Here is a 25,372-nt window from a genome sequence, read left to right as displayed (position 1 = left end):
CAATGCATGTATGTCTCAATGTTTAGAACTCCATTTGCAAAGGTGATGTCTTCTGTGTACTCTTTATGTTCCTTGTGCCACAACAAAAAATGTGTTTTGTCCTTCAGACTTATTGGTATGTTCAGAATCTCTTTAAAGACATTTATATACCATATGCAGATGAAGCAAAAACTCAGTTTCAGTGCTTCAAAATATTAGTTTTAAAATGTGAGTTAGGGATAGAAATTACCATTGTAAAATGATGTTAAGTAAATTATATTCAAAATGTGCACAATAGTTATAATGAAATTGTTTCTAGAAATTGGTAGAATAAACATTCTACAGTGGTTTCTTGAGAAAAATAGTGATCTCTAGGACTTGTATTTTAGGCTTTATTGTAAAACTTTGGATATGGTAGGATGTTTTGTAATACAACTGACCTATGCATCATATGTAAAAGCCCGGTCACATAGCGCTTTACAGCTTAATCACGGCCAAAACACGTCAAAAAGTGGTCTCCCGTGAAGCAGACGATGTTGTTCGCGTTGATGTCGAGTTTAAGACGAGCTACGGTCAAATTATAGACGTGGCAGGACGTGGGGAAAAATCGGAATGTCATCGGACGCGGTAAAAAGTTTTGAACTGCTCAAAATTTTATTCCGCGGACAACCACGTGCAACACACGTGAAACACATGTGATAATCCATGTTCCGGCAGTGATTAAAACTTGGGGAGATGCGGTAAGACGCGAAAGTTTTATAGCGGTCTGTCACGGGCAGAGCATGGTCATCTGACGCATGTTATGCGTTGGTATCATGGGAAATAGCGTTTGTTTAGCGGCTTACCACTGACACATGGATTTTTCCGCATACATACACGTGGCTAGACATGGTTAGCCTTGCTTAGGCAGTGCTTCAGCAGTGGAACAGCCACCACGGCCATACCCCGTACAAAGCATGGCCAAACCAAAATTGACCAAAAAATTACCACTTACGACCACGTCCACCAGATTTTCATAACTTTTTGTACGTGATTTAGACGTGGAGTGCTGTGTGACCGGGACTTAGTAACTCAAGCATTTTTTAAATCACTGCTCCCAGTGGTAAACAGTATCTTTTAGAGTTTGTAATACAATGTGAATCTGCATGTCACCAATGTCTTCATTGCTTTTATTTTGTTTGGTTTTGTTTTGTTTTGCTTGTGGGGATGGGTGTGGTAGGGTTTACAATACATAAGTGATGATGGTGTCTTTTTTTTTTCTTCGTCTTCTTTGGTCAAAGAATTCAATGACAAAGTGCCAAGATTCTCTGTTATATCATTACTTCTCAGGCCTTGGTCAAACTTCCAAGCAAGATTTCTGACTGTAGCACTGTCATTCAGTTCTTCACTCCATCTCCCGAGGATGTGAGTCCACCGTCTGCAGAGTGAGTTTTTCCCATCATTCTCTCCTTTCACATTGCACTCTCTCTCTCTTCTTAACTTCTTACCCCCCACCACCACCACCACCCAATCAACCATGACTTATGTGGTAGATTTGTCTTGAACACATAGTTTACAGTCATAACATGGCTTTTACTTGAAGACGAAAAATGTCTCATCTTATGTCAACCAGAAATTTGGAAAGAAAAGAATTTGAGAAATGTTTATCACGCTTTGCAGTTTAGGGTCTATTCAAGTGCTTACCATGCTTTAATAGCATGTTAAACTGTGTAGCACCCACAATGAAGGGATTATCATATTGTAGTAAAATGTGCTACACTCATTGAGCACATTCTATTAATGGCTGATACCACCTTTAAATGCAGTAGTGTCATCCTTTCAAAATTTCTTACATTTGAAAGGGAGGAGTGTGTAAAGGGGTTTTAAGAAGTGAAAAGGGACATCTAAGATATACCTAATCACAGTATTCTATTTTTAAAAAAGGTATTCTTGAAAAACTGCAAATGCACAATTAACCCATCTGTGTTTTGTGATCCCAAACTTTAGAATTATGAAGAAGAATTGCTCTTTAAAAAAACTGAAGATTGACTAGGTTGACCCATTTCATCGTTTTCAAGTCCTCACTCACAATTAGGGAGTGCGACTTTTTGTTTGTTTTGAGATGCGTGGTCACATTTGTGCACACAACCTCCTTGTGGCCTCAGTACATACCATGGTTCCATCATTCAAAGCAGGTATACTTGTAAAGTATGAAAAGGGTGAGATAATGAAGAGAAATTATGTTCACCAAGGACTATAGCATAATCTTATCAAAGATATCCATGGACAATAAATGGAAAATATATGTAAAGATAGCCATTCCTTGAGAGCAACCTGCCTCTTCACTCTTCATACTAAGGTGGCGATGTGGCTCAGTCGGTAGCATGTCTGCCTCACAATTAACTCTTTATAGTCCATGGGCCAGGCCAGATATTGGTACCATCTGAGGTGGCAAAACCTTTTTGGTGTCATTTTGTTTGTCGGGCATAGATATGCTTGTCAAGCTATGATAGCATTTCCAAATGAGTAGCTTAGTCATAATAAATGAATTTTTAACCAATTTGGTCTCGTTGTTATATCCCTATACTTCTGAATCGAAACTAATCGCTATACAAAGAAGAGCACTGTCTTCTGTATGTTCCATAGAGCTGCAAAATGCAGCTCTATGGTATGTTCACAGGTGTTCTGTTGTAAACGCGGTGCGCTTAGTCTTTATTCAAGGCAGCGAAGGGAATATCCAAAGGTTATGACGTCCACAGCGCTTAGTCTTTATTCTAGACGGCGAAGGCAATATCCAAAGCGTATGATACAGTGTATATCCTTTTATCTAAAAACAACAATAGCAAAAAAGCAATTCCTCGTGAATTTTACCGTATTTTTCAATTATTTATCATTTTCCGGCTAAAACGCTACGGTGAAAACGCTAATACCACATCAATGTCGCTTTATATCCATCCAACAATATAAGATAATGCAAAAACAATGTACCGGTACACTACGATACATTATAATGAATAATATTGTAAATGAACAGAGTGATTTTTGTTTAAAACTGATGTATTTGTTGATAGGGTAGTATGAAAACAGTATAGATAATCCCTTTTATGAGGAACTTTAGATATGATAACGGTACATTGGTCTAGATAAAGACTAAGCGCACCGGGTGACAGCTGTGGACATCATAACCCTTTGGATATTACCTTCGCTGCCTTGAATAAAGACTAAGCGCACAGCGTTTACAACAGGACACCTGTGGACATACGGAAGACAGTGCTCTTCTTTCTATAGCGGTTAGTTTCGATTCAGAAGTATAAAGATATAAAAACGAGACCAAATTGGTTAAAAAATCATTTATTATGACTAAGCTACTCATTTGGAAATGCTATCATAGCTTGATAAGCATATCTATGCCCGACAAACAAACTGACACCAAAAAGGTTGTGCCACCTCAGATGGTACCAACAACCCATTTTTCGGGTCTTGGCCCATGGACTATTATGTGCCACGTTGGCATGTCCGACTCAGTGGATGGCGTGCCAACTTCGCATATTCTGCTCAAATGCACAAACCTGCCCAAACCGATCGATAAATCGCCAAATATAATACCACAGTAAAATAAAAGCGTTTCTCGCGATTCCATTCCTGTCACGTGTAGCTTGCATTTTATGTGGTGAATGACCATCAAGCAGTGTGTCCAACTGGATTTGCAAGTAAATTCAAAGTGTCTGTCACTGCTTTGTGTGCAAAAGTCATGCCTTTACAATGATGTAGCTACTGGTCATTTGAAAGAAAACCAATCACAGATTTGTCAAAAGAATTTACATCAAAGCAATGCTTGGCCTTTTTTCTACATCTTTGCTCATTATGTGCCCAGGTAACAAAAATCTATGAAAGTTCCATAGATTTGAAAAAAACAACAACAAAAAAACACAGAACGTCTTCCCAAAGCATGACTTACGTTGCTATTTAGGAATAATGTGTAACACAGGGGGTTTACACCATGGCACATAAAGAGTTAACTGACTCGGGTTCGATTCCCATTTAGCCCAACCTGATATAATGGTCCACCCACATGCCTATTGAACACCAGAAAATGGGCGAATGATGCTGACCCCCCATGGTTCACCCCAGGTGGCTAGTAATAGTCAGCAAGCATTATCAGCTAGGCACATTGTATTATAAGAAGGAGAAGAAAACTCTTCATACTGAACATTGTCCAATAATTTTGTTTACTTTATTCTCCCGTTTTACCATCAGTGGAGAGTCAAGGAGAGGAAAAGGTATGTTTTTGTTTTATTAATATAAATATTATATTTTGTATTGCATTTACATACTAAGCATTTCCTTTTAATATTTTTTTCTTTTCCTCTATCTTTGTTGTCTAAGGAATTATTTTTGTGTTCTTTTTGCCAATCATGATATATTGTATACATATAGCATGAAAGTAGAATGACTAGTTGAAGTAACTTTATAAGTATGTTTAAAAAGTAGAATAAAATGTAGTCACTGTGATACAATATTGCACATGACAGTGACCTAGAAATGTTTACATGCATGGATTTGTGTCTCATTTGATGATATTGTAAAGAATCCAATCGAGTATCATTCTTCGGTTCATTTTGCATTGTATACTTTTATCATGACATGTATATCTTTTAATGAATTGGTTGGTTTTGTCATTACTTTGAACCCTCGTGTTGCAACCTTGCTTTAAATCATTTTGGAATTTAGGTGAGCACTTTGCATCTAGACCAAAAATCTACATGTACGAACATATTTTGGTGCTCTGCATCTTTCTGGTCCTCAGCTGCCTATATCATGGTGGTGAATTGAGAATTTGGCCACTTGCATTGCAGTTTGATATTTGTTTTGTTTGTTTGTTTGTCTTGTGGCAGAGATTGACAGCATCTCAGAGCCGATCCAGGCAGAGCAGTATGTGGTGGTAGCAAACTACAAGAAGCAGCAGAAGAATGAGGTGGACCTGACGGCCGGTGACCTGGTGGAAGTCTTTGAGAAGAATGACAATGGTGAGGAGTACCATCCCAGTTTCTTGTAGACTTTAGCCTTTGGAAATATTGGTTACTCCTTTTTTATTTCTCAAGGGTCAAAGGCCATAAGTCGCATCATGTGTAAGAGCATTGTCTTGGGCTCTCACGTAATCACAATTTATTTTGGTATAAGTGTGGGAAATTAGCTGAATATGCTTCGTTTTGTCCGATTTATCATCACAAGATTTAATGTAAACTTTACACTGGACTCCTAAAACTGCACTCTCAGAATAATGTATGTTACAGTGTGTGTACATTCACCACATGTAACATTTACACACAAAAGTTGACAATCAAGTTGTTAGTTAACAAAACATGTTTGTTGGGAAAGTCCCCCTATTTAATGAAAACAGGAATAGTTTGATGTGATCTACCCTATGTCATTCAAAACTGTAATTTCCCTCTTCAGTACCAAGGCTATTCATATATTCATGCATACTTAATGTAATCACAACATATCCCATTGCCATATTTAAAGTGCATGCCGGCCCTTTTAAGCTTGACATTAATGTTGGGTATTGAAGTCATGGCATGTACATTTACAATTGATTGCTCATTACTGCTAGGCAAACAGTGCAGCGGTGAGCTATTTGCTTCCTTCTTCCTCATGGATAGAGCTCCTTTGTTTGCTTGGCATCATAGCGAGACACCACCCTTCTTTTGTATGGTCTTTTGTGGTAGACAGAGAGAAGGGGGAATCGTATGCCAACCAGTGCACAAAGCGCCCGGAGGATAACGTAGCCCAAATAGGTGCATGATGGGTAACTGCACCTCGCTTGAATTTTAGGAAGTACTGGTTGTTTTCTTTTGTATGTGTCAACCTCTGCCTCAATGATTCATAATTGTATTTGCGTCTGTGTAATCTGTACAAGTTTCTAATTCTTCTCTTCATGAACTGACTAACTAACTACACTGTAATTACCTACCTCTGTCTGTCTGTCTGTCTGTCTGTCTGTCTGTCTGTCTGTTTGTTTGTCAGTCTCTCATTTCTGCTTGTCTCCCAACATTTCAAAAATGGAACACATACCCCAAAAAATGTATTAATCCCTGTCCTCTCAAGATTGTGTAAGATAGTGTGGTGTAAAAATGATGCCTTAAGACCTACCCATAGGAATGATAACTTATAATGAACCTGTCTTCATCACTGTCAATTTCTTCCATGATGCTTGTGACTTCTGCTGTAAAGAAACACTGTGTCAAACCCCCTTTTAAACTGCTTTTACTGCTACTGTGAGAAAAATGATTACTGCTTCTAGTGCTTTTATAACAACAGCAGTAACTGTGACTATCCTACTATCACCCCTGCCACAACTAATTGCAATATTCGTACGGCTGGTGCTGCTTGTACTGCTGCTGCTATTTCAGTCAAACCTGTCTGTAGTGGCCACCCAAGGGAGAAGAAACAAGTAGCTGTTATAAACAGGTGACCACTTTAGACAAGTTCTTAAACATGCATTTTCTCTTGGAGGGAATTGTTTTTAGTGATTGTATAAGGCAGGTGGCTGCTATAGACAGGTGATCACTAAGACAGGTTTAACTGTATTACTTCTATTACTACAACTTCTCCCACTAACTGCTACTTCTAACTTGTTATACCACCGCCACATGTAGTGTGAAGGGGGTATATAGAAATCACCGTGATGTTGGTCGGGCGGGCGGGCGGTCGGTCGGTCGGTCGGTCTGTTGCAAAATCTTGCATCGCGAACTCCTACAGTTTTGAAGCAATTTAAATGAAACTTGGGTAAATTATGATATTGAGGTATAGATGTGCAAGACATGTTTGTTGTGTTTGTCGGACAATGCGTTGTCATGGTAACCATACTTTTACCAAAACCTTGTGGATTGAATAGCTTCCATAGTATTTAAGCAATCAATTTCAAAATTGTTATCTATGATGATCTATAGGTGTAGTTATGCAAGGCACTCTTTGTGTTTGTATTTGACAAAGCATTGCCATGGTAGCCGCATGTTTTCTTCGAAATCTTGTGGAGTGAACAACTTCCACAGTTTTGAAGCAATTGAAATCAAATTTGGTAGGCATTATGGCCTTGAGGCATAGATGTGGAACACATAATTTTTGTGTTTGTCGGACGAAGCATTGCCATGGTAACCATAATTTTACCAAAACCTTGTGGATTGAATAACTTCCACATCATTCAAGCAATTAAGGTCAAATTTAGTATGTATGATGATCGGGAGGTATACTTGTAGTTATGCGAGACACCTATATGTTGATATAAGAAAAATGTGTTGCCAAAGTAACCACTCATTTTTTTATCAAATTGAACCATTTAATCTATGAAGGTGAAATTTGGTGTGTATGATGCTCTTTAAGTGTAGTTTTGCAAAATGTCCTTTCTATTTGTATCGGACAATGCATTGCCGTGGTAACCGCATTTTTTTTAAAAATCCTGTGGAGTGAACTTCTTCCACAGTTTTCCAGCAATTGAAACCAAATTTGGTAGGCATTATGGCCCTGAGGTATAGATGTGGAACACATAATTTTTGTGTTTGTCACATAAACCGTTGCCATGGTAACCACAATTTTACTCAAACCTTGCAGATCATTAACTTTTCCATCATTCAAGCAATTATAGTCAAATTTAGTATGTATCATGATCTAGAAGTGTAGTTTTGCAAGACACCAATGTGTTAGTTTAAGGAAAATGTGTTGCCATGGTGACCACTCATTTTTGTATTAAAATAAACCATTCAAGCTATGAAGGTGAAATTTGGTGTGTATGATGCTCTTTAAGTGTAGTTTTGCAAAATGTCCTTTCTATTTGTATCGGACCATGCATTGCCATTGCGATGGTAACCGCATTTTTTTTTTTGATCCTGTGGAGTGAACTTCTTCCACAATTTTCCAGCAATTGAAACCAAATTTGGTAGGCATTATGGCCTTGAGGTATAGATGTGGAACACATAATTTGTGTGTTTGCCACATAAATCGTTGCCATGGTAACCACAATTTTACCAAAACCTTGCAGATCGAATAACTTTTCCATCATTCAAGCAATTAAAGTCGAATTTAGTATGTATCATGATCTAGAAGTGTAGTTTTGCAAGACACCAATGTGTTAGTTTAAGGAAAATGTGTTGCCATGGTATCCACTCATTTTTGTATCAAAATAAACCATTCAAGCTATGAAGGTCAAAGTCGGTGTGTATGATGGTCTTTAAGTGTAGTTATGCCAAATGTCCCTTGTGTTTGTATCAGACAAGGCATTGCCATGCTAACCACACTTTTTACCCAAACCTTGTGGAACTCAGTGTCAACTCTATAATTGTACAGTAAACTAAAATTATTCTGTTTCCAAATTGACAATTGCACAAACTTGGTATTAACGCCATTGCCCTCACGACATCACATACTATAAAGCAACACTAGGGGCGGGGGTATTGATCACCTTCAGTGATAATTCTAGTTACCATTGCTATGGAAATTTTTATGACAGTTGACATTATAGTTGCATACACAGTACAAAGTACTTTTACTTTTAGGCAGTACCATTTTGTTTTCATTCAGATATTAACCAGAACATATACCACACTCTGCTTCTTTTCTAGGTTGGTGGTTTGTGACGATAAATGATCAGCATGGTTGGGCACCAGGAACATTCCTTCAGAAGCCAGACGGGCAGGAGGAGGAGGAAGAGGAGACCCTGCTGCCGGGAAACAGTGAGTCTTCCCCTACCATCGGTGGTGGTTGCAGTGGTAGTGGTGGTGTAGGAAGTGATGCAGGTGATGGTAGAGGTAATGGTGGTGGATTTGATGGTGGAGTTGATATAGAGGTGATGATGGTGGTAATAATGATGGTAATGGTAGAAGTGATGGTGGAGATAATGGCAATAGTGCTGATGGAGGTGGTGGTAGAGACAGTGGGGGAGTTGATGGTAGTGGAAGTGGTGATGATGATGGTGGAGGCAGTCATGGAGACAATGGTGGAGTTGACGATGGTGGTAATGGTGGAGATGATTGTGGAGGTAATGGTGGTAGTGCTGATTGAAGTGATGGTGGAGTTGATGGTGGAGGTGGTGGTGGAAGTGATAGTGGAGGTGATGGTGGAGTTAATTGGGGTGGTGATGGTGGGGGTACTGGTGGAGATGACAGTGGTGATGACGGTGATGGTGGAGGTAATGGTGATGGTGGTGGGTAGTGAGATATGGATATATTTGATGAAATGGATGAATTAAGATATTATCAGCAGCTTCCTTTACAGACCTCAATTTACTTTGAAATTCTGTGTGAAGCAGGCATTTGTTTGCCCATGCCCAATGCACTTGCTTTGTAAGTTTATTGAGCATTTAGTTTCTGTTTATTTTTTTTTGCCCTTCAAATTATGACTTCAGAGCAAGACGCTCAATTTCCTGTGATGTTTGCTGTGTCATTCTATTCATACTGTCTAAAAGCCACTGTGAGGGTTTTTGTGAAGACAAATTAATCTGAAGCGAATTCAATGCATAGGTTTTGCTCGAGCTACTCAATTTTACCTTCTTTTTTTTTTGATCTCAGATGAAACATACATCACCAACAATGCCTACAAGGCCCAGGCGGATGATGAGATCTCCTTCCAAACAGGTGTTGTGGTCAACATCCTTCAAAAGAGCTTAGATGGCTGGTGGAAAATAAGGTATTATATGTGTCTGTGTTTCTGTATCAACTTTCTATACTCTCTCTGTGAGGCTACATGTAAATGAAGACATCTTACATTCACTTTGTCCATTTTCTCTTTTTCTCTTTCTCTGTAATTGTGAAATTGTGAACTTTTTATCATGAAGATGATGGGCAGAAATGTTCCTCAGGAAATGGAAAATTGTGAATGAAACATTTCAATTAGCCTGAAGTGAAACACAAATTAAACCACTGATTTTTGTGAGTACACCTTTGTATAGAGGGCATGACGAAATCAATGTGTGGTGATGCGGCCGGGACAATGAGCAGTCAATCTGTAGCAACTGTTGGGGATCAAACTACTTCTCCAGTTTTCAGGCAATTCAAAAGAACTTTGGCACACATATTGAGTTTGATGTAACATTGTTCCAGACACAGTTTTCAACAGTAGCAGAAAGTGTGTAGCTATGGTGACAGCACATCATGGCCCACAAACTGGGGAAAAGCAGATACAATTTATCCAGTTTTGAAGGGATTTAAGAGAAATTTGGCACACATGTGACTTGATGTGATAATGTGCCACCTCACCCTCACCACATAGCAGGGACCATTATATATAAAGTAATGTTATATTTGATGTCAAAATTATACTGTCCTGATTATGTGAGAACTGTGTTCTGTTGTTAGCTATGCCTCTGGAATCTCAGCAAGACCAGGGCCCCATTTCATACAAAGTTGATACTATAGCAACTCTTGCTGGAATGACGATTGAATTGGAAGTTGTCATTCCACTAAGAGTTGTCATCCTAACATCTTTTATGAAATGGGGCCCAGGGGCCCATTTCATAAAACTTGTCATCAGTGACAACTGCCACATTTCTATGACAAATTTGCTCTCAGCCAATCAAATGCCAGGATTTCAGTAGCTTGTCACATCTACATGTATGACAAATTGTCACTGATGACAAGTTTTATGATACGGGCCCCAGATGTTATGAGTCTGAATCCTTTGCTGAGCCTACATGTACATCTTTGGTCAAGATCATTTACCCATAATGTCCTGCCTGACATAGTCTTTGTCAAAGGCCCTCCTGTAGCGATTGCAACAGGGGCATCAGAGTGTCGTTGTATGAGACTAGTCAAGTCATCAGTGATAGAGCCTTTTGAGATCTCTTCTGAATTCCTTCACTTATGCTTGTGGTTGTTTGATAGCAAAAATCACAACCAATCAGCAGAGCACCCTGCAAAGATGCTCATGCGTGACCGTTGAACAAATTGAGCATTTTCATTGGTCAAAGTGACTGACTGAATTTTTTAGTAAGTGAATTATTCAGTAGGAGTAATGCACTGGTGAGGCTTTATCCTAGACATGAATTGGTATCACAATCACCAATCTGAAACGCCCTCATGCTCACATGTACAGCTCTAGCTCCAGTTATCTTGCTCTTTGCTCACAACTGTCAAGAGTGTAAAGGCCTTGGAAAAAGCCAGCATGTGACACAGATAACACAAATCGATTTCACAATGCTGAGTCAGTGATCGCAGCACAGCTGTTGACAAGAAGATTGCATGCACTGAAATGGTGATACAGTCATCATCGCTCTTGTTTATATGATTACTAATTATATTATCGGCCATCAGTAATAGTATTAGTAGACTTATTGTTAGTATGAGTATAACGCAGTGGTAAGTAGTAATAGTCGCGTATAGTAGTAGTAGTAGTAGTAGTAGTAGTAGTAGTAGTAGTAGCAGTGGTAGTAGTAATAGCTGTCAGTTGTAATAGAGATAGTAGTAGTAGTGGTAGTGGTAGTAGTAGTAGTAGTAGTAGTAGTAGTAATAGTAGTAGTAGTAGTAGTAGTAGTAGTAGTAGTAGTAGTAGTAGTAGTAGCATTAGTTGTAATAGTAGTAATTGTAGTATAAGTAATTGCAGTAGTAGTAGAAGCAGTTGTTACCGTGATAGTAGTAGTAGTGGTATTGGTACTTATTACTTAGTATTAGTAGGAGTAGAAGTACTTAAGATTGGCCTTTATTATTACTAATATGCTGTTGTTTTTCCAACCATAGCTACCAGGGCAAACAGGGATGGGCACCTGCCACCTATCTCCAGATCTACAAGGGCCCCACTGGTGTCATGGCCAAGCCTCCCACACAGAGCATCGGTAATGTGATGTTACTTAAGGGCGACAGCTCCAACGACAGGCAAAGGAACAGGCCCGGGCCAGCATCGGGGTCTGGACCCGGAGTGGGCTTCAGGCCTCCAGTGCCAACACCCCAGGAAGAGGAGGACTCCGACAATATCTACCTCAATTGTGAGTTAGCGCCCTCTACCAACCATGTCATCTCAGAGAGTGTAATAATACGTCCTCTCTTTCATTCCGCAGAATTAAAAACATTTGAAATTCATTTCACCCCACAGAGCATGAAAAGATACTCGTGAAAATATCTGCCTTTACAGTATCACTGAATACCACGTGACCCTTTAGATTCCCAGCCACTTGACCATGAGTTACCAAACTTTTTGTCAACATTCGTTTAATTCCTCTAAACTTTACTTGTTATTAATTGTAAAGTAGCTAACTCACTCAGATATAACAGTGTTCCTTGGTCCAATAGGAAGGCCCTGATTATGCATTAGGAATTAGAGGGAATAAAGTGGATGAGGTAGTCTCTATACCTTGAGGTTTAGTTTCCAGACATCTGCACCAATGGGCAAGGAAAACACTCTTGCAAACACTAATCAGCGAGTGGAAACAGTAAGGGTTAAACCTGTAGGATTGGTCAAGCGACACATCTTTATAATTATATCAGTCTGATCTTTGTAATGTTGTAGACCATGCCATAGATGTCTGAAGAGCAAGCTTGAGGATGAAATTTAGATTTCCAATGAAAAGATGTCCATACGACTGGATTCCTAGAAAAGTTACCGGTAATATAAGCCCTACGTCAGCCAAGATTGGTTGTGATTTGAGTGAAAATGCTTGACATCATCAGCCAAGAATCCATACAACACATTTTCTTTTCCCACCCCATTCCTTGGTTGTAGATGACATGCCCGCAGAATCAAAGCCTACCCCACCAAGGAGAAGTACAGTGAGGGTAAGTCAAGAATTTCACATAAATGTTTATATCAACTATTTTACTTCTTATTTGTTTGTAAACATTGCGTATCCAATAAGTTTGTTCTGTTGGAATATATATATTTATATGAATGATACACTTAACAAACTTAGTGAGAATACTGGAACTCTATTTTCATGAAGGCGTTATCAACTTTCAGCAGGATCATCAGGATGTACAGAGATTTTGAAACATCAGCAAACTGACAGTGCTTAGTCTCAAAATCATAACCTATTCATGCAAATAAGGAGTTACTGTGTAATTTTCTTGGCAAGTGATATTCTTGAGCAACCTGATTTCAAAGTGATCTACAGTGTTTTCTCTGTAATTCCCAATCTTTTACTCTCTGTTAGTGATTTCACATCAGCGACCATATTAGTGATCTCCATTAACCTGATTAATATCTTTTAATGCTTTCTATCCATAAGCCTAACACACGGTGTACGGATCAATCTAACATACAAGGTTCTCAGGTATATTGTGTGTTGTGCATCTGCTTTCTATCAATTTCAGCTTTTTTTGTGCGTGTTTGTGTTTCTCCTTTGTCATCACACACACCTCACACCAATTTTAAACATGAGCTTATCACTGGCTGTGTGGCAGAAAAATTACTTACCCAACCAATTTTTACTTATACTATTCTTTCCTTCATCAGTGTGTATACATGTATGCATGTGTGTGAAAAACTAAATAGATAAAGATCCCTCATTTGATGAGAGAATTTTATGCAAGTATAGGTGCAACTGCAGCATACTAAAAGGAAGAGAATTTCCAGCTTGATGCATATTGATTACAGTGCTGCTCTACATACCCCCAGCAAAAAAAATTAAACTAACAACAGTAACAAAAGTGAATACACCTTCAGTTTAAACCTTGAATGCTACCAGTGTATGCAGAACAATTAAACTTCAAAACAGTTTTCTGTGTATTGATGAGAACAGACAGAGAAGCTGTTCTTGTCTCCTGTATATTAAAGTTATATATTATGATGCAATGCTGTTGGAGCATCTGACTTAAATGTATTTTAGACATAAATTCCAGAGTGTTCAATTTAAACTTGTGTGGACACTGATTTCCTTGTATACAGCGAGTACTTTCATGATATTCAATATACGGCTACTGGTATTAATTTTCAAATCAAAGATAGCTGATAAAGTGTTTAGCTGCTAATCTTTATGTATTGAATGCACTGCTGATTCAATAATCAAATCCAAAGAACAGAAATAAAGACAACAACATGCAGTGTAAGATTTGCACTCATAATTTTTTTTTATAGTTATTTTTATTTTATTTGTAATCTGTACTACTGGACGAGTTAAAGTGTATTGCAGTGCTCTTTCACAGTAACTCTTTGGTGCCACAAATACTATTTCATTTCATTGTGTTCGTGGATTTATGTGGTGTGATACTTGAGGTGTATTTTATGTTGATTAATTGAATGCACATGTGGCTCACTATCAAATGGGCATTTCCATATTTTTTGTGGATGACATGGGCCATCAGATGCAACATTGCTTACATTTCCCACATTTCTCCTTGAACAGTTATAAACTGTTGATTTTAAAGAAATTGTGTTTGTCAGTGATCACATCCCCCCAAAAGTTGTCTACATGTTTACTTTTAATGCAGTTGTTGCAGCACCTGTCTTTCTGTGCTCTTTCATAGTCTGCATTTTATGTGTGCAGTGGCTTCTTCTTGTGCATGTGTTGCTTCTTTCCCTCTTTCTCCTTTTCCTTCTCCTGCTTCTGCTTCTCTTCTGCTTCTCCTCATCCTCCCCTTCCTTCTCTTCTTCCCACATCTCCTCCATCTCCTTCTCCTCCTCCTCCACATCTCCTTTTCCTTCTTTGCTTCTTCTTCTCCTTCTCCTCCTCCTGCTTTTTATGCCTCCTCCACGAAGTGGTGCCGGATGTTTTCGGGTTGTCCGTCCGTCCTTCCTTCCGTCCATCCATAATGAATTTTGTGGACCACGTAACTAAAAAACTTTTGAGTTATCCTAATGAAACTTGGCATGTATGTGTATTAGGGGGTGAAGTTGTGCCTATCAACTTTTGGGTGCACATGCTCAAGGTCAAAGGTCAAAAGGTCAAGGTCAAATACATAAAATTTCACTATTTCCACCATATCTATGCAATGCCGGAAGATGTTTTCTTGAAACGTAAGGTATACATGTATTACCCAATTAAGATTCTCTGGTGAAAGTTTGGGGTCATGAGGTTGAAGGTCAAAGGTCAAAAGGTCAAATAAGAATATAAAAATTTCACTTTTTTCTCCATACCTTGGAAATTGTTCAAGGTATCTTCATGGAACATAGTATATACACATGTACTGACTGGCAGTGATTATCTAGAAAATTTAGGGTTCATGGGGTCAAAGGTCAAGGGCAACACTTCAAAATTTTACTATTTCCCTCATATTTATGCAATGCCAGCAGAATTATTATTTTTTTTTTTACACTTGGTGTATACATGCATGTATAACCTAATAGAGATTCTCTGGAAACTTTCTTTTTTTTTTCCTTTTTTTTTTTGTTTGCCTCAAAGGTCAAAAGGTCAAAGATCAAGGGAAAGTGCTGAACTAACTTTTTCCTCCATATCTTGGAAGTGCACGGCTCAATTTATCTTGAAACTTGCTACATGCATGTTCTGCCTGACAGTGATTATCCTATGAATTTTAGGGTCAAAGGCCAGATGAAAATGGTAACAATGAACTTTTCAATACAGAAATTGCACTTTTTCTCCATAGCTTGAAAATTACTCAATGCATAAACTTATGAATGGGACAAAGTCAAGTTAAAGTCCTTAAATCCCCAAATACATGCTCTCCTATTCATCCAACTAAACCTAGGTCAAGGAATGTGAACATTCAACACATTTGTGACAGACTTGTCATTTTGTTATTTTGCCAATTTTGTGAAAATGTAATCACACATTGTCCACATATTAGGAGAATCATGCGTTATGGCGGAGGCATACCAGTCGCCTTAGAGACATTTCTAGTTCACTTCTGCTTCTGCTGCTTCTCATTATCTTCCTCGTCCTTCTTCTCCATCTCCTCCTTCTCCTTTTTCCTCTCCTTCTCCTGCTTCTCCTACATCTCCTCCTCATCCCTTTTGCTTCTCCTCCTCCTCCTTTTTCCTCTCCTCATCCTTCTCCTTCTTCTGCTTCCCCTTTTACCCCTTCAACTCCTCCTCCTCCTCCTTCTTCTCCCTGCTCTTTGCCATCTCCTTTTTCTCTCTCTTCTTGTTATTTATCTTTTTCTCATTTTGGCTGATTACATATGACTTTATGGACGAAAAAAGAAATAACATATACTGTACTTGAGAAAAGCATTGGCCCCTTGTGTTTATTTCCCGTCCAAAAGAAAAATTGCAATAGAATAAGTATGTTACGCAGATATGCAGACGAGAACTTTTTTCCCCACTGCTAGTGGTAAGGCACTTGATAAGCATTAATAAATATTGTCTTTATTTAATCCAACATGTCTTGGTCATTCATCATCGCTAACAAAGAATAATTGCACACTCAATATCTACAAGAAATTGAGGGTTCCAACATTATCATCTGTCTGTTGTAGTTTGCTTGACTGTTCAATGAAGGTTGAAAGGACTCTTGTCTTAGTTGCTGCTGGTATGTGATCTTGACTCACAGGGCATAGTTCTTTTCATTTTTGTTCCTGGCAATCAGACTGTAACTAATTTTCACAGCTTTGGCTAAAATTAGTTTGCTAGCACAGTATGTTCCCCTGCATCTTCAGACTGAGTGGTAATCAATTACCTTCAGGCATGTTCAAACAAAGTAAAGTTTATTGGTGGATGTGTGTGAAAAGCCAAGGAAGTGTGTTTCGTGATGGATGTCATAATCATGAAGAGAAGACCTTGACAAGTAAAAAAAACACCATATTACTTGATTAATTGGCAGTGAAATCATATTGACTTTTAGATTACCTATTACATTGTACCTTTCTGTTTTCAGTCAGGTAGTCACTCCACACCTGATTATATGATTCAGTGGGATAAATGATGAAAAATGTTAAACCAGGCTACTTATATTGTAGACTTTTTAAAACATGTGTGCTGCCCTCTTTCAGCCAACTAGGGACATTAATTTTACAATCACTTTGTGAAACACATTCACACAGTCAAAGATAAAAATGGAAAAGCAACAACATTATGCAAGATCAGACAAATTTGTATTGAGATTAATCTCCACAAGAGGTTGATATACATTGAAAATTCATATGTTCTAGTATTGAGGCATTAGATCCTGGCAAGTTTCTTCTGCCCCTCTTTGTCATTTCCTCATAACCATGCTTTCTTGGAATTAGTTTGGCAAGTACGCACATCTGTTAACAAGCCGCTCCAGTGACTTTCACTATATCCTTGAGCTGATCTCTACAGCTTTACGTGAAGCAGATGGCTTAAGATCCCTTTCCTCACAAATTGAATTCGATATTACATGTCTACAAAAATAACATGCATCATTTACAATGGCATGTTTAAATCCCCTCTAGTTATCTAGTAATTGTTTACTGCATGCCATCATATGCTTAGAGAGCATATTAAGCATTTTCACATCAGCCCAATGTTTCAAAATAGCTCTCTAATTGATAGAAAGTTTCTTGACCCAAACTCTGAAAATTTTTGAAATAGCAGGATGATTTAAATGTAAACTACCATGTTAATAGATATTAATGTGAATTTGCCTCAAGAAATTAGTGAAGTGCGATGCAGCCCATTATGCCTCTATGGGCCTATGTGGCCCAATCGAACGAGGCACACAAATCGCAGGTAAGTATTTGATGGTGCGTGCATTCTACCAAATGCTGTTTGCATATGCTCAACTATCGAATTAGCTTGAAAAATTTTGGGTAATTCTCTTCAGGCTAATGTGAATAGTTAATGAAATTCCAAATAGCAAACTCATTTGCAGTCATGAAAAAATATCGAACTTGGATTTTCACCTGGCTGGTGTAAAAATGCCTTTTGTCTTGTACATCAGGACTTGAAAGACTTCTCTTGAGTTCACCGTTGAGGATGACAGCAGTGAAATGAGCAATGATTACTATCCTTTTTCATGAAACCAAGTTACTGAGTTTCAGCCTTGGAAAGAGGATGCATTACATTCTTTATGCCATAGGAGGTGATATATTTTTGCATTTGGCTTTTTTGATAAATGGAAGTCAACTGATGAATATTCAGATAAAAAGACAACATGACATAAATGTATTTATAGCACAGTGTTCTTTATATTTCTCACTGCCCATGTCTCCATCATTACATGGGGAAAATATATACAGTTGAACCTCTCGTATCCGGACAAGTCGGGACCGGGGCTCATCCGGATAAGGGATTTGGCCGGATACGGGAGACTCAATGCTTTATACATGTACATATGCATACACATGTACTGATGTAGCCCATTGTAGTACCACATGTAGTATTGTGTATACTGCAACCGTTTCATTGTTACACTCAGTAACAGACCCCAAAATAGAGGTTCGTGTTTGCAAGAATAAAATCATTTTCTTTTATAAATTCTTGGGATGATTTACCTAAATAATTATTAAGAAATGTATCTAGTATATGTAATTCATGTGTGTTTGTGTAGGAGTTCTCAAGGAGTTGGGAATCTCCCTTTCCTCTCGTAATTATTAAAAAAAAAAAAAAATCACGGCGAGATTGCGTCCGTATAATAGAGAGATCCGGATAAAGGGAGGCCGGATAATAGAGGTTCAACTGTACATCTATTTCTGTAGTATTCAGGCGCATAATTATGAGGGATTTTCAGGACTTATGCATGTTTTATTCATCATCACTAATCCAGCATACATAATATATCTAGTATGTCTGGCCTTGTGTGGACATTCAATAACCATGTCATGAATGCAAATCTGTCACATCTTGAAATTCAGCCAGGAATAGGATGATCGAATGGAAGTGACTATCAGACTGGAGAGATAGAGATTTAAGAATTTCCTGACTCAAGTTGATATATAAGATTAAACGAAATGTGGGCGTAAGTTATTGAAACTTGGCAGAAGAATTTAATGCGCATTTATTAACCGACTTAGAGACCAAATCGGACAACAACAGTCAACTACCAATCAGGGTTTAAATATTATAAACACTATTTGCTATAAAAGATCTGGTTTATAGATCATGCCTGCAGCATAGTTTTGATAAGACCATTATTAAAGTTATTTCATTTGATTCTCGAAATGGTGTTGCACTGAGAGTGAAGCTGTGAGGATTGAGCTATTAAACAACAAAGTGCTGAAGAGATTCAAGAGTTAAAATGTTTGTTATTTGAGAAATAGAAGGTGTTGAAGAATAGGATGAGATGCTAAAAATCATTGACAGAAATATTTATATAACAGCAAGATCCTGTGTAGCACAACAAGTTCTCTGAGAGGTACCCATGTTTTGAGCTTGAGGAAAGTTAGCTACCAGTAAAACATAATAAACATGTAATGGTGAAAAACAGAAGGATTTATTCAAAGCATCTCAGAAAGATGAATGTAAAAGAAAAACAAGCTGTGGTGACTTGGAGAGACCAGAGTACATTTGATGCATGCAGCATCAGTTCCTGAGAGACTGATCAGATCACGGCTTGTCTTCACTTTGGATTCACTTTTTGGCCAGGATGAGGAGCCAAAGGAAGGGCTCAGCCTACGATCGATCATCAGGAGATTGAGCCGAACTAAGAGTGGTGGAGATGGCGAGGGTGTAGAGAGAGTATGTACAGCTTGTAGATTGTGGCTTGAGACTCCTGCTTGTTTGCATGCTCAAACAAATTTTGTTGGCTTTCTGTCTTGTTTTTGAGATTTTTTGACACCCATTGTTAAGGTCCAAGCTAATATTAAAGTCTCAGGCTTCATTTTTTTAAAGTGAATGCCACAATAGAGATTGACAATTGTCTGCATGTATGCAGTGGCAGTGAGGGAGAGTACAAGCTACTAGACATTGGCATATAAACCATTACCAACGCTGCACACTGGCACTGGTCCAACGGTCCAGAACCATTAAAAATCACAGTCGGTCCAGTAACTTTTTCAGGAATCGACCAGTAGAAAATGGAAAAAGTGGGTACGTACAATGTACTGGTCTGACAGACAGGTTGGACCAGTAGAAAAAAAAAAAAATTGCTAGTGTGCAGCCCTTCCATTACCATGGTAATTACAGTGATTGTTGTTCACAGTCAGTTGCAAATTTCATGAGAAAATGGCTACCAGTAAATTCCTACCAAAGTCATATTCTGATGCAGTAGCCATGGAACTTTAATCATCTGACCCATTGTGATCTGATGACAAGCAGACTCGAGCTTGGATATATGGTAAAAATTGGTCGAGATGAAACTCGGTAATTTTTATCAGGTGACGGAAACTTTGTACTGTCAAGACTCTATGCTTGCAGATTAGCAGAAGGAGCAATTTGGTTGACAGGAGAGGATTGAGGCCTGCTGGAAATTGAGATACAACAATGTGCAGCGCATGAGAGAATGTTATCCTTTCTCCTTGATTTCCCTACATTGTGAGCGCATGAGGATGCATGACGAAAGTGGTGAAGCAGTCAAATGCCAGCATGTCTTGTGTGTTAAGCATCATTGAATCTTGCTTTCTTGCCAGCATGGGTGTCCTTGATATGAACACTACAATGTAAATGCTCACTGTCCAGTTGTTGTCGTTATCAACATTTATGCAGTGAACATCTTCTCCAAGAAGGAAAGAATCCAGTGAGAAAAAAGGAGGGTTTTCTCTCCATGAGCTGATGCTAGTATGCAAAGCATGCCGATAGACTCCTCTGTCATGAATAAATTACATAGTGAATAAGTAGATGAATTGATTAAAATATCTATATATTAAATGTACACAGGAACAGAAATGCACATGCACACTGACACATTTTCATTAGATGGGTAGATACAACTGTATAAAGATGGCAGAGGGGCGATGAAAAACTCTGTGTATGAAAAGTAGGGCATACAGTGTGATGTATTATGTTTGAGCTATTTTAGAACATGGTCAGTATTGATGTTATTACAATGTTTAGCTTAGATATGTTTTTTGTTTCTCATGTCCATGAAATAACTGTCCACGGAAACGTAGCAGGAAAAAAAAAGGAATATGTATGACTGTTTTGTAGGTCTTATATTAATGAGTTGTTAAATCAATGAGTTTCTTTTAGAAGGCAGACAAACTGAAGACAACTCATACCTCATGTCTTCACCCTTCTACTTAATAATCTTGTGCTTTCATTTGATATGCCTTGTCCGCCTTGAGCTACTTACATAGCAATGTCAGAATTTGGGAGCTTGGGTATTTGTTCCAAGTTCATTGTGTCACTGCGGGCAACCAGGGATAGCCTGGTGGTAGTGTTGCTGCACAGAAAGCAGTAGATGGCAGGTTCGATTCCTGCTGGTTCTTTTTCCGACAGGTTTGTTAAAATGTAGATCAGCAGATCTTACAAATTTCATTTGTACAGAGGGTAGACAAATTGAAGAAAACCCATACCTCAATTTATATATATATATATATATATATATATATATATATATATATATATATATATACATATATATTGCTCTTCAGTGTGGGATCCTTGTCATGTGTTCAAAGTTTGTGACTGCCAAGTGTTTGTTAGAACTTCTTCTTTTTTCCAACTATTAAAAAAAAAACTTTGTCGAATACATGGAATTTTATGTATTTGCACATTTTGCGGAATGTTGACTTACAGCTGTATTCATGGTAATAGCATGAAGTTGTGTGGACAAAATGTGGTGGACTAATGTTCCATTTTGAATCTATTTTTATGCTGGTATTGCATTGTGTTGAATTTGCCAAAAGCTTCTGCACTGAAATATTTCACCTTTGGGTAATGATAGTTGTAATGAGTTATCACATCAGATAGTGTAGTAGCATAAGTGTGAGATCTGTTGATCCTATATGATTACTCTATATACTCATATGAGATAAATGTACACATACAAACATACCACACTCACATATCTATATAACATTACACCTGTTTAGGACAGACTGATTTTGCTACAACACACATTTCCCATAGACACCTGCCCGAGTATACTCAGGACTCGTCCTCAACGGGTTAACATTTCCAGAGAGACAGAAAGAGAAAGTAGCTTATTAGTGTCTGATAGTCCCATAGATATAGTAATTATAACCTCCTCTCTGCAAATACAATTATCTGGTAATCTATGACTGGAGATAACAACTGATGTAGCAAGTACCAAGATAAGGGCAGCTTGATAACATACATATTTATCTTTAATACTGTAATCTGTGATGCTGCTATTTTTAAAGCTGAATCCACTTTAAGACTGCATGCACCAGACTAAGGAGTCAAAGGCAGTTTTGTTTTGTTTTGTTTTTCTGGTTCTGATGGAGACTCTGTTTGAGATGCAATTGGATGAGGAGAGAGGTTGTATGATAGAAACACTGTGGTTGTTTTTATTTTTGACAGGTGGTAAAGGAGTACTCCCACAGACTGCATTTCATCATTGAATTTTAGACAGTTGTGGCTAATGCAGACACTTTGTTTTATTTTATCTGTATGATTTTTGGGTACAAATATATTTATTAGAGACCATCACCATCACTTTCAGGATGCTAATTATGTTCCAACACACATTTTTCCTATATTGTATGGTGTGCAGTGGCATCATACTTGGGAGTTAGCCTTTACTTGCTGATTTAGGATATGATTGGTGATGAGATCATACCATACTTTTGAGATCATACATTACAGGATTTGGCCTTTAAAGGATCAAGCAGGTGTTATAAAAGGTGTTTCATTCATGCAGTGCTTGTAACTTGCACCACTTTTTGCAAATTTGTTTCATTCCCTGATGCAAACGATAGTGTGGTGGGCAAACACTAGTTAGGTGCAACCTCCAAAATGGAATACGTATTTGTCTTTATTCCCACTCATAAATTTTAATCTTAAAGGCACTGCCTTGAAGGAATGCACAAATCATTCTGTATGGTTGCTCCATCAGTGGCACTTATCAATGAAAATTTGAATGGCATGAGAGTGTATGCATGAGAAAGTTATTGTCAAGTGGATTACATGTCAGAGTCTCAGTTACAAGGTCCCTGGTTCAAGGCACTGGTACATGTATCAGTGGGTTTGTCTGCTGGCGAAGGCACTCTACCCTCATTGTCTTGGCCTTTAACCCTAAAAAGACTGGGCTATTTCAGTAGCTCGAAAGACTGGGGGGGGCCTAAAGGGCCCCCCCTTAAGATCTCGGCCGTGGATCGCGCGATCGCCGCGGAAATTTGCACAATGGTAGTGTGCGATGTAATCTACAAGATCATATATTTAGATTTTCCAAAATAGTCTTCTTTTATTTTATTTTGATTAATTATGCTAATTTATGCGAGAAATCAGACTTTTTTATCTAAATCAGTGAATAAAGCTCCAAAAGTGCTCATTTTTGGTCTAGATATTCTTTGTAGCATTCTTAGCAAATGTACTTGAAAAAAAATTCGGTATCAAAATCAATTTCTTATTTATTTTATTGTTTTATGAATTTCTTATCTATTTCTTTGTTTTTTCGACCTTTTGTTTTTGTTGTTTTTTTCAGCAAAATTTGTGGCAGACCCTTTTTGAAGCATAATACTACTAAAACAAATTGATTTTAGCCATTGAGAATAAAAATAAGCATATTTATATGAACCATGTGATAAAACTCAATTTGCATTGACTTTGTACACAAAATCACATTTTTGAGCCATTTTCGGTCTCACGTGCATGTACAAAAAGTTATGTAACTTCAGAACCGTACCCCCGGGCGTCACAAATTTGGTGTCAAAATGTGCAGGAAACTCAAAAGAAAAAAGTCACAGAGCATTGCGGCGAGAGCATTGCGTGTTGCTGAGTAATCGCGCGAAATGTCGAGGGGGGGGGGCCTTTTAGGCCCCCCCCCCAGTCTTTTTAGGGTTAAAGGGAACTAAAAGCCATAAGTCCCATGATAGCTTCATCAAAGGCATTCACGTGCTTCGGCTAGATAGTTACAATACAAAAAGTAAAACAAAGTTTTTGTGCATCTGCAGAAACTGTCATATTTTGTGCTAAAATGGGTACATGTACATAAGAAATGTGAGAAATAATGCTGCACATGATAACATGATTTCAGTTGGGTGAAAACAAAAATACACTGCAAAAATAGCAAAATATGAGCCAAAAAGGTACACCAGTTAAACATCATTGCGATCTGAGAGAATATCCAGTTGTGGTTGCTGCATAATGTTTTGCAATCAATTATCTATAATCAACAATTTGGGCCATAGCAGTAGACCCTATCCATCAGTGTTCCTAGCAAGAGTGAATTGCATGCAGCGTGTTGGGAAATATGATTGGTATTGCACAGTCTACAACCTTTGTAGCATCATGTAACATTATGTGTACCCACTACTGAACAGGGTGGGCTGTTCTGGAATAAAAGTTGTGTACTATGATCAAAATTATTTTACCCTTTTGATCTCATACTCCCAAACAACTCATCATTCTGGCAAATAGCATTAGCCATACATTCAAGTTTAATGGTAGACCTTTGTAACATATTGCAAACAAATTCCAAATGTTTGGAGGTGAATTTTGAGCCCTTCTAAAAACTTTGACTGTTTTGCCTTTAGTTTAAATAGTTCCAGAACACACAGAAAGAGCCATGTGTTTTGTGTGCCTGTCTTCCAGAGCTGAAAGACTTCAATTACCCCAAAGTTTGCAGTTCAGTGTGTATGAATAATGCAACCCATTTCCAAAGCTTTGACAATGCCACACAAACAAGTTAGCAAGCTGACTGTGTGTAAAAACTCATCTCACAAATTACATTCATTTCATCTCTTGTAATTTTCTTTATGCTGCAAATATGTTAGAGTGCTACAGAAGAGGAAGATGTGAGCATGTTACAAGCATGATTTGTAACTGAAAATAAAAAGCTGCATGCAGTGGCATAATCTGCTTTACTCCCAGTGTTATTAAAGCATATTATGTTGTGATGCATTTACTGTCATGTGATTTTCCATGCATTTTAGGACAATGTATCATGGGATTTTAAAAAACACAAACGTGCATGTGGAGTTGCATAGTAACACAACTTAGTAACGAAATAACTTGTTACACAAATGCCTTTCAAGTAGCATGTTACTTTGGGGGTCAGTTTATTTCCTTAACCTCTTAGTAGCCATGCACATCTGTAAAAGTAGAAATTTTCGCGCATTTCGCGCCATCAGAAACTGGCACAAAAATAAAAGCACGCGAATGTTTTTGCTTGGTATACGTTCCTGTAGTTGATGTCTTGATACTGCAGAATTAGAAACATGTGAAACTCTTCTTTTCTGGCCGAGCGCGAAAAAATTAGTTAGAAATATCCTCTTTTACAGTAGCTTTCAAGCTATTTGTCATCGGTATTTAGTAGTTTATCCAGACTAGATTTGGGCCATTATGCAGGGCTCGACACTAACTTTTATTTTTGGTGGCCCGATCGGGCCACCAAAATCATCAATTTTTATTTTTTGGTGGCCCAAAAGTAAAATCTGGTGGCCCAAAAAAAAAATCAAGAAAAACATAAGAAATACTAAATCGGTCCTACTGAACATAGAAAATGAAATATTAAGTA

At 38.0% G+C, this 25,372-nt stretch overlaps 1 protein-coding gene across 1 annotated transcript in view; it reads left to right on the top strand.

Moving 5' to 3' along the window:
- The window catches only part of LOC139745386 (SH3 and PX domain-containing protein 2A-like), a 71,781-nt gene that overhangs the window by 24,994 nt on the left and 21,415 nt on the right, over positions 1–25,372 (top strand). The window contains exons 6-12 of the mRNA XM_071655780.1: positions 1,282–1,403; positions 4,216–4,238; positions 4,854–4,985; positions 8,577–9,164; positions 9,522–9,639; positions 11,685–11,929; positions 12,664–12,716. Of these exons, the coding sequence (XP_071511881.1) occupies positions 1,282–1,403; positions 4,216–4,238; positions 4,854–4,985; positions 8,577–9,164; positions 9,522–9,639; positions 11,685–11,929; positions 12,664–12,716 (1,281 nt within the window). The remainder of the gene's footprint in view (positions 1–1,281; positions 1,404–4,215; positions 4,239–4,853; positions 4,986–8,576; positions 9,165–9,521; positions 9,640–11,684; positions 11,930–12,663; positions 12,717–25,372) is intronic.

The sequence above is a fragment of the Diadema antillarum genome, unplaced genomic scaffold (assembly GCF_040938485.1).
Source record: "Diadema antillarum isolate AM-2024a unplaced genomic scaffold, OU_Dant_1.0 seq00001262_RagTag, whole genome shotgun sequence".
Lineage (NCBI taxonomy): Eukaryota > Metazoa > Echinodermata > Echinoidea > Diadematoida > Diadematidae > Diadema > Diadema antillarum.
The sequence above is the reverse complement of the archived record's forward strand: the minus strand, read 5'-3'. Positions and strand labels throughout refer to the sequence as shown.